Source organism: Olea europaea, chromosome 3, assembly GCF_002742605.1.
Source record: "Olea europaea var. sylvestris chromosome 3, O_europaea_v1, whole genome shotgun sequence".
Classification (NCBI taxonomy): domain Eukaryota; kingdom Viridiplantae; phylum Streptophyta; class Magnoliopsida; order Lamiales; family Oleaceae; genus Olea; species Olea europaea.
Window position 1 is genome coordinate 15,147,824 of NC_036239.1, and position 14,369 is coordinate 15,162,192.

A 14,369-nucleotide genomic window follows, 5' to 3' on the forward strand; every position below is an offset into this window, starting at 1 on the left:
ATCCACATCATCAATTTATCATTATTGTAATAAAAAAAAATAAAATTGTAAGAATAATATTCTCTAACATCAATCCTATTAGACTATCTAATGCTAATTCACCACGGTAAACCCTTCAGGGCTTCGATTTTCACTTCAACCATAATGACATGTTTGTTTTGTGCTTATAACTAAATCTTCATCAATAAGTGATCCATCAGAGTTCACTACTCCCCGTCCAAAACTGCTTCACGACCTACGTCCGCAAGTAGTATCTTAGAGCAATCAATACCTTCTCATCCTCTAGGCGCGATAATCTAGGGGCAGCTCACTAGGTCTGCTAGCTATCTCCTTATACTAACATCCTATTGGTTAAGTATTTGGCCTCATTAGGACATGGCCCCGTAGCTGTATTATTTGCCGATTGAGTAGAACTGCTCGTGCATTATGCATTCTCTCTTGCATAATCACGTCTAGCATTAAAAAATTATCTCGTGCATTATGCATTCTCTCTTTCCAAATGGTATTACTTGTCCACCTATCTTCAAGATTAGCTAAAAATGGAAATTGATAAGGAAAGTCGTGTTGAAAGACAAAATAAATAGATACATTTGTTCTTTGGTTCAACAGTTTTGGACAAATCAGACTAACAAAACCAGAATTGAAGTCGAAATCTCAAGTTTTTAAATATATATTTTCATCTGCTCTGTTCTACTTCTACATATACGGAAGCAAAAAAAGCATAATCCTAAAATTTGGGGAATATTTCAAGAAGGAAAAAAATGCATATCTATATAACTTTAGCCCCCTGCATGATCATAAACCTTCTCCTATTTACACCATCTACATTTTCACTTATTTTAGCCAAATGTTCCATTCGTCTTTTGGCCGATTCCGAGACTCCCGTCTGTTTAATGGCTTTTTCTTCTTTCGGTTCATCTTCAATGCCCTCGAAATCTTTGGCAGGCGGGCATTCGTCAGCTGGAAGCCGAACTATTTGCTTTAAACTTTCCACCACCTGGCTCATCTTCGGCCGGTCCTTTGGACTTTTTACCAAACAACGATCGGCCAGTTTAGCAACTTCTCGAGCTTTGCTGAGCGAATACTGATTTTCGAGTCTCGAGTCCATTATCACGCCAAATTTCCGACTGTCAGCAGGGTATTGTTTCACCCAATCCAACAGTTTCTGCTCTGATCTCGGTCTCTCTCTTTCGACGGATCGCCTACCAGTCAAGATTTCGTACAATACAATGCCAAAACTCCAAACATCACTCTTAGAAGTAAGATGTCCCGTCTCAATATAATCTGGGGCGGCATATCCATATGTTCCGACGACCTAAACACAGAAAACAGGCCTGCCACAATCAGTTCCTAAACTTGTACATAAATCAGATTTTATCATGGGAAAGCTTTATTCTGACGTTTGAAAGATTAGGAAACGTTAATTGTTGTCCATTTCCTATACAATACAGAACAGTTAATCCGCCGTATTTTTGTTCATATTTGCTGTGTTGTTTCAAACATTAGGAGAATGAAAATAGACGTTGGAAATATGAAAACGTTTAAAAATTTAGTTATAGTACAGATCTAGTTCAATTTCATAATTAAAGTAGGACCCAATAGTTCAATTTACAAGATCCCTAGTAATTCTTGGTTCGGTTCTCTTTGGAACCGGACAGTGCCCACCCTACCGCCCTAACACGATTAACAAAATTAATCAATCAACTTCGTATCTAATAATGCTCAAAACCGCATGAGATCAGAACTACCATTTTAACATCTGTGTTGAACTTCTCTAGATATTTATTAGATATTTGTTATGAAGTTTTACACCCATCACACAAGAAGCAAAACTCCATTATGACAAAGGTGAATTTACCCCTGTAGAAACGTGAGTTTTTCCATCAACTGGACCCTCCCTGGCGAGCCCGAAGTCTGAAAGCTTTGCCTTGAAATCCTTATCTAATAGAACATTTGATGACTTGAAGTCTCGATATATAACCTAATCAATTGTATAAACAACAGGAAGTTTCAAGAATGAGCAGTAATCAATTTTCTAAGAAAGTGTGTCATTGTGATCAAAGGATTAACTAAGAATAATTGCAGCTTTTTGTGTAATAAGCAGCAAATAAAAAGTAAAATCAGAATTCTACGGTGAAGATAAAACCTGGACTTCTGACTCCTCGTGAAGATAAGCCAATCCCTGAGCTGCTCCGAGCACAATTTGCAATCTTTGATCCCAAGAAAGAGTTGGTAATGACATATTGAAAAGATGATCTTCCAGACTTTTGTTTAGCATGTATTCATATACAAGTAGCCGCTGGATACCTCTCTCTCCATCCACGGCACAATATCCAATGAGTTTAACGAGATTTGGGTGGTCCACAACACCAAGAAATTTCACCTCGGTTACCCATTCTTTATGACCCTAAAAACCAGGAAAAACTAGTGTTTCAATTATACATCTTACAAGAGTAAGTAAAGAGGAAATCTGGACAAAGCTAGAAATAACACAATACAGGTGCAAAGGTTTCAACCGGTAGTCAATGTTGAGCTCATTCAGCCAAACTCGTCATTTTTAGCTATATCTTATAAAATCTAAGATGCATCCTCCAAAGATTTTAGCCCATCTTTAGTTCCATACAAATTTTTATGAATTTCATCAATTACAAGATTAATATGATGATCAATGGAGGCTAAGAAAGTAATAGAAAGTAACAGTATCTTTTGCTTCTACATGTGCCAAGCATGTGACTTATGCAAGATAAGAATTGCAAATTAGAACCTGAAAGTTAATTCCTTGAGCCAAAAATAAAAAGTTTGATCCTACAAGGAATTACATAATCAGAATCCGATAGCAATTTTGCATGATCACCAGCAGTTGACCAGAATAATTGCAATCAAAAGCGCAAGTGAATATAAGGATAAAGTTAGGACGAAAAACAGAAATGCAAACAGCATATTTGACTAAGCTTAAAAATTAACTTAAAAGTAGACTAGTGGGGCGTTTGTTTCCCATTTTTGTAAAAATGAGAATGAAAAATATAGCTTTTATGGACTCCACACAAGAGATAGAAATTCAAATTTGGTGACTTGATGTGATGGATAACGGTAAAAAAATGGGAAACAATCGGGGGCTAGGTAATCTTTTTATAGATCAAGTTCAGAATGAGTAAGTTACTTGCATCCCTTACTTTGCCATCAAAATAAGTCACTTTTTCACTTATAAGTAGAAAAAAGTAACTTATCCTACAAGACTAACCCAAGGCACATACATTATTCTTTAGCCCACAAAAGTAATCTAATCAAATACTAAATCAAGGAAAATACTTCAAGCATATCAAACAACATTTTTGTTTTCATCAAAGTATGACTAATTTTATATACCTGATTGCCATCTCTGTTGAGTTTTTTTATGGCAACCACAAAAGGTTCACCCTTTTCGTCAACGGGTTTTATCGTTCCCTTATATACACATCCAAAACCACCTGCACCAATCATAAGTAACCTATTGAAGTTACTAGTGGCCTGTTTAAGCTCAGAGAACTTAAAAACTCTCAAGTTTTGAGCTTTTTCTTCATATAGTTCAGATAAACCGCGAGGCGAAGGAGCTGAAGATGAAGATTGGATCACATTCTCAGCTTCTGATGTATAGGATTTGCTTTGGTATTTCAAATTTGGGGCTGAACTTTGTCCATTGACTCTGCTCTTATCCTTGAAGTAATAGAAACACTTCATTTTTTTTCTTCTCCAAATTAAAAAACAATTTCAAGATTCAATTTTGAATTCTAAATCTTCCATTGAACACCTGTTAAACATATATGAAAAAATCAGATCAAGAAAAATCAAATTCACATAAATTGAAAGAGACCCAGGAAAAGGAACAAGAAATATAACAGTAATCATTAAATATGAAATGAAAAGAACCAGTAAGGCTTAATTTATTGCTGTAAATGAAATAAAGTGAAAACAATATTTGAAAATTAAAAGAACTAGTGAAAAAATAGCAGAAGATTAAAATAATCAAATGTTTAAAAAATATAAATCAGTAAAAAAAACCCAGATCAAACAAGCATGTAAAACTGAAAATTCAAGAAGAAGAAGTTGTACCCAGATTGAAGAACTGCGAGAAAATAGAAAAGCAAACAAAAAAATAAACTGAACCCAGATAAATATTTTGAAGCAAGAAACGCAGAATAAGGAGACAAGAAACAAAGGAGATGATGAAAATTAAATGCGTGTACCTGTAAATTTTGTATTTCTGATTTCCATTCAACAACCGCTTGGACTGTCTATCCTTTGTTTATTGGTTTTCTTCTTATAGTATGAAAATTTATCGACGTGTACTTGAGTCTGGTCGTATTTAACTATTGTATTATATAGACTTGTGTCTCTTTGGGTTGCTATCGAGTGGATTTTTTGGGGAGTACGGAGGATCCACTTCTTCCTTGTCACGTATAGATGAAACTTCGTAAATTAAATTTTAATTTAAATTAAAATCAAATAATCAATATTAATCACGTATTTCATGAATCTCATAACTTTTCAACCATATATTTCAAAAACTTGTACCAAAATTATAATTTTAATTCCCACCAAACAGGGGCTAACTTTTTTTAAATAGAAAACAATAAAATAAAATTATGTTTAAGGATCATTTATAAATGGTCGTCTTTATAAATGATAGAAGTGAATAATGAATAAGTAATTATCACTTGAAAATTCTATAGAATATGTTATTAAAAAGTAATTTGAATACCTGTAAGTATGAATCAAACATTAATTAACTTAAATATTATTTTATTTTGGGATGCCAATGTTGTCAGGCAGGGTTGTTTTAGCCCATTGGTGGACATTAAAAACACAAATAAGTAAGAAAACAAGATTCGAGACAAATCCAATATGGGGCTGGAAATTCCTACCTTATTCAAGATAGGATAATATCGGATAGGATTAAACGAAACGAGACGAGACGATAGGGATGTAAGCGGTCCGATTTTATCGATTTTTGACAAATTTTCAAACCAAATCGTTTAAAACGGTTTGAGAAAAATCCAAACCTAAACCAAATCATTTTGAACGGTTTGAAAAAAACTCAAAATTAAACCTAACGGTTTGGTCCGGTTTTAAACCGTCGATTTCGTCAAATATTTTTTTGCCCGTCTACTTTTATGTCATTAATTCATTGAATTTAATATATATTTATATCTCACTAGTGATAAATCTAAAGCAAATTAAGCCCCTATTTGAACCAAATTTTTGGAATAAAAAAATGAAAATTTGAATCGTTATTCCACAAGTCCATCCGCCTTTATTGACCTGTTATTTCATGTGTGGGACCCAACCCCCTCTCCAATGTCAATTTTTTCATTATGATGATATGAAAAATATGGCTCAAACAGAGGCTAAATATATCTACTATAAATTTAAATATTAACTAAATCAAAGTGAAATCACAATAAACTAAAACATTTTTTTTTTCATTTTTGTTGACGATACAATAACGTTGCAATATAAGTCTACTAAACTAAATATAAGGTCCAAAAAATATAATGATATCCAACAAGATCTCGTAATCATCGTATCTGAAAAAAAGATATTGATTAAATAAAGAGAATAACCAACTACAATAATAAAACAATTGTTTATAATATCTAAACATAACAATTTCACAAGTTTGCGTTTGTATGATGTTACGAAACACATTTAATTTCAAATTCTTACCTTAATTTGCTCCAAAAAATTATTGTTCTGAAACTTTATTTGTAACAAATATTATCACCTAAGATCTAGGATCTCTTTGTCTCCGATTTGGTATAATGGACTTCAATTCGACTTTGAAGAGGCGTGAAAAATCTGAAAAAGAAGTGTGTGGTGCTAAAGGTTCAAAACTGTGTTGAGTATCGACTGGAGTTCATCTAAATTATGAAGAGGAAAAAGATTTTTGATAGATTATGTTAATCTTAAAATTATTATATATATATATATATTATGATTATTGGATAATACTAATAATAATATATCTGTATTAGAAAATTAGGAATTGACAAAAATACCCACAAATGACAAAACTATTGAATTTTACATATTTGGATGAATTTTCAAAAAAATTTATTTTTTTATTTTTATATATTTTTTCACCGGTCCGATTTGGTTTTAAACCTCAATTAAAATTCTAAAACCTAAACCAAATCATTTTGACCGGTTTGGTTTGGGTCAAAACCATTTCGTTGATCGGGTCCACGTGACACCAAACCGACGGTTTCTAAAATGCGATTTCGGTTCGATTTTTCGATTTTGCAGTCTTTGCTTACAGCCCTACGAGACGAGATAGAGAAGGGTATTTGTCATCCCTAATTTTAGTTTAAAGTGTTCCATATAAATTTTTTCAATCGATAGGTATTTGTGACTAGTAATGAAACTCCTAATAAGGTGCTCAGCCTAACATGAATACCGAATAATATCCTTATAAATGGAAAGTTTTGTTTGTGCCAACTATTATTTTGATCTTCATTCCTTTTACAAATGATAATATTTTAATAGAATTATATATTTTATGTTAATTCATTTACCATATGATTGAGTGGTTTGAAGAGGTCAAAAAATAATAATAAAAAATAATAATGTGTATGTGTGTGACGTCATTTGAGTGGACAAGCACAGTACGTAAGGCTATAGCACAATTCGACTCAAATTTTTCTAGTTGGTGGGTGATAGTATTGGTGTGTCCGAGAGATTTTGGAATGCGATAATGAGGAAGGAAGACTAAATGTATAATGATCTATTGACAAAAATATGGTATAATGATGTTTTTCACATGCAATTTGACATTTTAGTGGCCGTAAAAAAGTGACATTTCNTTAATTTTTTACTAAACTTTATTGCAAAAAAAAAAAAAAAAAATTGGAAATAAAATAGAAGGGAAAAAAAAAAAATAGCTTAGTTTTAACCAAGATAGATTTGACATAAATGTATTATAAAGAGCAAAAAGACTGAAATATGTGCCCTCAAAAAGGTATACTTGTTAAAAATTTGACAAATTACTTATGGCATGTTTTTAAACTTTTAGCGTCCATTTGACCACATTAATTTTGATTATAATAGGGTAATAGTATTTTTTTTTTTAAATGAATGGTTGTAAAAGAATGAAAAGTTTTCGATTTACATGTAATATTATTTTATTAAAAATTGTGTGATTGAAAATATGAGAGAGAATAATTTTAAGCTGCTTCTTGTCTAATTTCGATAGCAAATAAGCCAACGAGAATATGTTAGCTATTCAAAGCTTAGCCAAACATGCAATAAAAAAAATTAGTTTATTTAAACACAATTAGAAAATTTCTATAAAAGTAGGGAGTGCCAAGAGGACTAGATAGTCAAACCAAACATGAATTGAACTAATCGGTTCGATTCGATTTGGTTATATTTAAATTTTAAACAATGCAATCGGTTGGTATTGGTTCAATTCCTATTCTAATACTTGGAACCACGAAACAAGAACAAGTTCTAATTCAACTATTTTTCAAAATAATTATGTTTATTTGGCGAAATTGTTACACAATATTTTGTACAAAGATGAAAAAAATTCGATTGAATTGAATGAGGCTTATTATTTTGATTTTTGACATTGAAAACTTTTAGTGATAGAAATTTGTATTGTAATTTGAATTAATGACTTAGGAATTTTGGTTATGAAATCGAACCTACCCAAATCAGAACCGTATGGTTCCATTTCATAATTATCGACGAAATTAATAGTACTAATTTTATAAAAATTATTGATTCACTTCGAGATCAAACTATTTGGGACCACGTCCAACCCCAGAAGTAAGCAAATGTGTTCCAAAAAAAGTCATTTTCATTGAATTTGTTTTCTTTTGTTAATAAAGACTTGTGACAAATCCCTCCAACTTGTACGGTCCCTTTCCGCCTCAACTTGTGCTTTTTGAAAGGATCTTGCAATGTGTACCCGGTGGTTTACACGCCGGGTTACGCGGGCCCACCTCGCCCCTCATTTTTTGAAAGGATCTTGTTATGTGTACCGCCGGGTTACACGGGCCCACCTCGCCCCTCACATGGGGCGAGGCCCCACATCGGGACCCATGCGTGGGATCCGACCCCCATGTGAGGGGGCGGGCGGGCCCGAGTAACCTGGCGTGTAAACCGCCGAGTACAAATGGCTTTTCCCTTTTTGAAAATAAACTTATCTGTTTAAATGTATTGTACATAAATAAAACAAGACAAGGTGAAAATTAAACGCTATTCTCAACCTTTTTATATTGTAATTAATTTTAAGAAATATTAAGAATCAAAATAACAAATTTTTATCTATTCAATTTTATATAAAAACAGGAAAAGAATAATAATAGTATGTCAAAAGTATGTGGAACAAAAAATCATATTCCTATTCCAATTTTTAATTGAATTAGGCTATACTGTCAGGCAACACACATTACAGGTGTTCCACAGGCTCTTCACAATGGGTGGATTATCCCTATTTTTTGCAATTTTTTATTACATATGGGATCGAGGTGGGGCCCACCTCAATGTGAGGAGCCTGTAGTGAACCTGGTAGTTTCACCCAAGCAGACTAGCATTATTCTTCTTAATTTACCTCGTGGGAAATGTGATTTTCTAGAAGAAAATCCTCGAAAATTTTGGATTTTTTTCTTTTTTGGCAATATATGTAAGAAGTCAATGCCGATGGCTTCAGGAGCAGGCGAGCAGCTGGTAAGTTGGACCAATTTAGGATGGTTGGATTGGATAAAAAAACTCGATGAAAGAGACTAGAATTAAACTTAATTATCATTATGTTACATACCTATATTATCTTTCTTAGTTGGAGGATTTTTTTTTTTTTTTTTCAACTTATCTTTTAGAGATCTACAAATATACATACATGACATGCAATTTATATAATCGTCGTTCGAGTAGTAGACGCGCATGACACCATGATTACGGGCTACTTGACATTTTAAAAAAAGGTGCTCGACATAGCTGTTATACAAAATTTTAGAGATATTACAAACACCCTCATCTATGTTTAAAGGTTTACTTGCTACAGCATTACATGAGTCGATACGCAAGCACCTAGTATCCGTCGTTTACAGCACCTTCTATTGCGCCCAATCCCAATGAAAAAGAGGCTGGCATTTTTTAGCTTTATCATTCTTGATATCTATGGCCCTGTTTGAGCCACATTTTTTTAAAAAAAAATACATTCTTAAATAGTGATTTAACATTATTTCAACCACATATTCTTCAATAAAATAATATTACACATAAATTCAAAACTTTTTTTTATTTTTTAACCGTACATTTTCCATCAATACACTATTCAAAAATGTATTTTTATGAAAAAAATAATAATAATAGACATTTTTTGAATTAACAAATGCCAAGAAAATTGAGTTTCCCAACCTTGATTTGCATAATTTTCTTAAAACTCCCAAAGCTACCTACATGTCGTCGCGTCCGAAAAAGAAATGCCCAAAATCTGTGGGCTCACGCCAAAATATTTCTAAAGTTCCTATTTGAGTCTATTTTTTAAGAATTCATTTTTTTTCTATTTTTTTTAAATAAAAAACTTTTCCTAAAAATTAATTTTACATGGAAATTCAAACTTTTTCCTACTTTTTAACAATATATTCTTGAAAATTACTATTATAAAGTTTATTTCATAAAAATTGGTTCAAACAGAACCTAAATAATTGTGCTTTGCAAATTATTATAGAATATCAGTCTAATCAAAACATAGTACATAGAATCTTATGACGAATGTCCTTTGAAATCTCCCATTGTCATAATGGATAATTTTATGTGTATATCACGATGTGTCCACAACGAATTACTCTCCCATCATATGGGGGAGGGCCCACGAATAATTTATTATATGGGGGCCTCACTTTATATGTGGAGAGTGTAATGCAGTATGTGCATCATTGTGTACACATAGTACTTTCCTATCATAATTCCATTATTAATTGAATGAAGGTGAAACTTAGAGCGAACTTATAAATGATAGGATCCTTGAATTGACACAATAACTCAATAAAGTTCTCTGTGTTTTTCATGGAAACACAAGTGTTATACTATTTCTCCTATTCGGGTGTGTCAGGAGCATCATAACTTTAAAAACATTTCGATTTATTACCCAATTTATTAAATTGTTATCACATTCATTATTAAGCCCCTATTTGATTTTCATTCTTTAACCATAAAAATGAAAAATATAACCGTTATCAATCATATCAACCCACCATATTTGACTTTCTATATCTCGTGTGGTCCCGTACGACTATATTTCTTATTCTCATTCTTATAAAAATGGGTACCAAACGGTGCCTAAATAACTCTTTATTAGAAAATTCGATAGACTCACTAACGAGGAAAATGAAAATATTGACATGACATATTATTATTATTTGTTGACCACAAATCGGCCAAATACACGCTTCATCTATTAAAGCACTTAAAAAAGACGAGATTGAATTTCAATATCTAATTGTTTTCTTTCGTTTAACTGTATGTTCATTTACTACTGCTTTTTTATTGAATTTTCTTGTTAATCACATTTTTATAAGCACATTTTTAACTGATTTATCGACAGCTAACGACAATAGAGTACCATATCAGGTTTTCGTTTATCACATCAACTAGTCCATTGAATTTTAACGGTAATTAGAGAGTGATGGGTGAGATAATTGTTCGATAAGTTTGATGACCATTTGATAAGTTTAATGACCAACGAGATAACGATTTTGATAATTTTTGTAACCGTTTCGAAAGCTTTTAAAATTTAATGATCAATGGAATAAGAATTTGATAAGTTTGGTGGCATCGAAAAACTCTTAATATTAATAACCAATGAAAAAATTGTGTAATGTTCAATGATTATTTGGATTTTTAACCTTATTTATTGTCAACTTTATAATCAATTAAGCCATTGTTTGATGATCATTATTTGAGAAAAAATAATATTTTAAACAGTAATTTTTAGAAAAATGTAGGGTTAAAAAGTAGAAATTTTTTTTAAATTTACGTACATAATATTTTATTGTATAAATGTGTAACTGAAAATGAATATATAGAAAAAAATTTCAAATAAGGGTTATTAAATAGCGGCTAAACGAAGAGGTGATCTCAGTTGCTTTTCCAAATCTTTCAAATATTTGCAATTTTACCTTCATCTTTCATTTATTGCACCCATAATCCCAAATCTTTAAAAACTACAAAATTTTGAAAGATTTGAGACCATGACTACAATTATCCCCTAAAAATATTACTTATTTTAAAAACTTCATTTCTTATAAGGAAACTTGTAAGGTAGCCAAACATGTACGAATTACAATCATCCTTTTTCAGCTAAGACTTAGCTCCAAGATATTTGAGGCCCATGTTTAAAGAAAAATGCAATTTGAAATATTAGATGGACGGAAAATATGTGATTCAAAAATAAAGAAAAATTTCAAATTTACGTATAATACTATTTTAATGAAAAATGTTTGGGCAAAAAGAAGAGAGAAATATATTTTAAAAATAATGAAGGTTAAACAAGGAACAATACCTCGACTCTTTTAGAACAGTTATGAGTTTCTAGACCACCTAAGCTGCCCAAGGACTTATTATTCTTTAAGCAATCATCCAACTTACAGATACAACTTTAGATATTAATCTGATAATCACAGCAAAAGTTGATTGAGCAGAATTTAGGGTTGTGAAAAAAGTACAAAGAAATAATTCACAGGAAGCAAGCAAAGTTACTGTGAAATTCAAACACCTCGCTAAATCCCAGAATTAACTGAATGCAACCTAACTAAAGATTATATTATATAGAAACAAGAAAGAATGATTCAAGTATCCTGGAATGTGAGGATGTAAAGACTGAGATACTTGAAGAGAATAATCAGTTGTCGGTCGAACCTCAAGAGATTTCAGTCAATAATGTAAAAATTGAGGTAGCCCTCTACATAAATTCCCATCTGCCCAGAATAGAATTTTATCTGTCAATTTGAAACGGTTAGCTAAAAAATTGGAGATAACTTTCTTCACCAGGTACAATATCAGTTTCCTCTAAAGGAACTTGTCTATTCTCCATGATTTGTTAGAACCAGGAGGCCTGAAGTTTTCGAGCTTTAGATTAGAGCTGGAACGGATATCACTCAATGTAGAATCACCTTTTTCGGTTTTGATTGTCTCCAAGATAGAATCAAGAACTTCTGCTGCAAGCCCTATTTTGACAAGATGACCTTGCTCTTCCCCGCCTTCATATATCAACCGTCCAATTTCAGAGAATGAAACGATGTCTTCTAATATAACTTGTGCAAAGATACGACCAAGAAACTCTGCTGCCCGTGGGGCATCACTGACAGCATCTTCCAACCCAGTAAGAACATATTCAAACCTGTTGAGAGTAATATGAACAGATACGAGTCAAAAACAGTGTCAATATGAATACGAATGTACTAAGCACAAACAGGAGAAAGCATACCCTTTGATGAATTGATCTGGACTTAACATGCCATCTCGAGGGTTTGCAAGATTAATTAGAAGCTTTGTCAAGAGATCTCTCTCCATGTCCTTCCTCTCAAATGAATCGGTAATCCAGATGGAAATCATCAATGGATAAAAGCTAGGAACTTTCAATTCCTTGATGCACAAACCAACCTCATTCTCATCTTTTGCACTGAAAATACAGATACTCAATTTAAAAATTGGCCCCTGATAAATAAAGGTTCCATGATAAAAACTGAACTGTGAAAAACAAGAGAATTAATATGATCTGCGTTGACCGTATTAAAGTAACTAAATCAATCAAAATAAACAAGCCTCAAATAGAATTTTCAAACTTCTTCCCTTCAGCTAATTCAGTTCAGTGGCACCCCAGTACAAATCCAAATGTAATATATATAAAAAGAAAAGTGCAATATATTATTCTCGTTGCATTTTTTTCAGTGGAATAAATGCAAAATGTCATTGTAAGGGAAAGAAAGTATAATCAAGCAGTAGAAATTAATAATCAAAACCTATCTAAACTGCCAAAAGTATCAACCCCAGGAAAAATGGAATCACTGGGATCAAAACATTGGAAAGAGAATATTTATAAACTTGAAGGAAAAAGAAAATTTTAATCTTGGACCTCTCTCAAAGATGCAAAATATGTTAAATATCTAAAGGGATCACAAAGTAAAAATAATAATAAAATAAAATAAAATTGTTGGCTTAGTTCCATATTAATAAGTATCCGCTTTTTCACAATTATATGTTGTCAAATAGTATCTCGAGCAAAATTCCCTGGCATCCAAAAGGACCAGAATCTTTGGCAAAATCTCATAGAAAGCCAAAATCAAAGGAAAACCTCCCCGAACAGGGGAACATGATGAAATTAACAAATAGAGTTCAATAAAACAACACAAAATATCCCTCAAAAAGTTAACTGCCATGAACACAAATATTTCAACCAGGTCGATCAAGGCACCAAGCCACTTAGAGCCAAAACCAAAGAAAAACCTCCCTCCCCAAACCGGGGAAAATGGTAAAGTTGATAAATACAATTAGATACAGTAACCCAAAGAGCCCAAAAAGTTAATTGCGATGAAAACATGAGAATACAAGCAGGTCAGTCGAGCCACATACGAGAAAGAAGCCAAACAAAAATCCCCGAAAAATTTCTGAATGGAAAATAGTTATCCGATGTTGAAGTTTGGAAGTGTAAGGCAACTAAAAGCAGGTGATAACAGATCGAAAATAAATAAATTTATTAAGAAACAGATTATATTTAGTCGGTAGTAGATTTCGACAATTATATGCACATCATTTCATTCCACTTTCATACTCTGATTCACATGAGAAACAACCCCAAAACATTTTGTTTATCACCACTCCTGCCAGGCTCCCACATTTCAACAATATTGTTCCACCTTGCATCTCAGCAAGAGGCAAGCAACCTGACAACATATTACCCTAACTACAAAAACTTAAAATCAAAAGCCTTCTGCAATCTTGACGTCCATATATATGCAAAACTGCAATACATATGTGAGCACAGAAATGTCAATCCAATCAATCCAGCTTCAGAAATAGAAGGCGTCCATTCTAAGGGGATTCGAGAAGGATACTACCGAAAAGTGGAAATCAGCACGGTTGGAAGACCAAATCTCACATTTCCATGACAGATAAAGTGAGAGCACCAAAAAATCTATCCTCGCCATAAACAATAAATGGCCTTACAAAGATTTGTTATCTACTCTTGGCAACAATACGGGCATAATTCCAACTTCAGCAGTTGAAGGAAATACCTAAGCAGGCTTGCAAAGATATGTCATTAACTCTTAATGACAATACTGAATACAGGCATAAGTCCCACTTTAGCAGTTCTAAGGTAATATTTC

The 14,369-nt window shown here is 32.5% G+C and overlaps 2 protein-coding genes across 4 annotated transcripts in view; both read right to left on the bottom strand.

Moving 5' to 3' along the window:
* Positions 1-640: 640 nt before the first annotated feature.
* Positions 641-4,350, bottom strand: LOC111387006 (probable serine/threonine-protein kinase PBL19). Of its 3 annotated transcripts, none has more exons than XM_023011525.1 (5): positions 4,224-4,350; positions 3,367-3,787; positions 2,147-2,407; positions 1,859-1,981; positions 641-1,315 (listed from the first exon to the last, which is right to left on the bottom strand). In XM_023011525.1, exons 2-5 carry the CDS (start codon positions 3,715-3,717, stop codon positions 770-772), a joined length of 1,281 nt encoding a protein of 426 aa, XP_022867293.1. In that variant the 5' UTR covers positions 3,718-3,787; positions 4,224-4,350; the 3' UTR covers positions 641-769. The 3 variants fall into 3 exon arrangements, with proteins under 3 accessions (XP_022867293.1, XP_022867300.1, XP_022867308.1); XM_023011532.1 differs by lacking the exon at positions 4,224-4,350 and adding an exon at positions 4,090-4,182; XM_023011540.1 differs by lacking the exon at positions 1,859-1,981.
* A 7,377-nt stretch (positions 4,351-11,727) lies between these two features.
* The window catches only part of LOC111378861 (eukaryotic translation initiation factor 4G-like), an 11,316-nt gene continuing 8,674 nt past the window's right edge, over positions 11,728-14,369 (bottom strand). Inside the window, exons 8-9 of the mRNA XM_023002149.1 lie at positions 12,470-12,750; positions 11,728-12,382 (exon numbers count right to left, since the gene is read on the bottom strand). Of these exons, the coding sequence (XP_022857917.1) occupies positions 12,052-12,382; positions 12,470-12,750 (612 nt within the window). The 3' untranslated portion in view covers positions 11,728-12,051. The remainder of the gene's footprint in view (positions 12,383-12,469; positions 12,751-14,369) is intronic.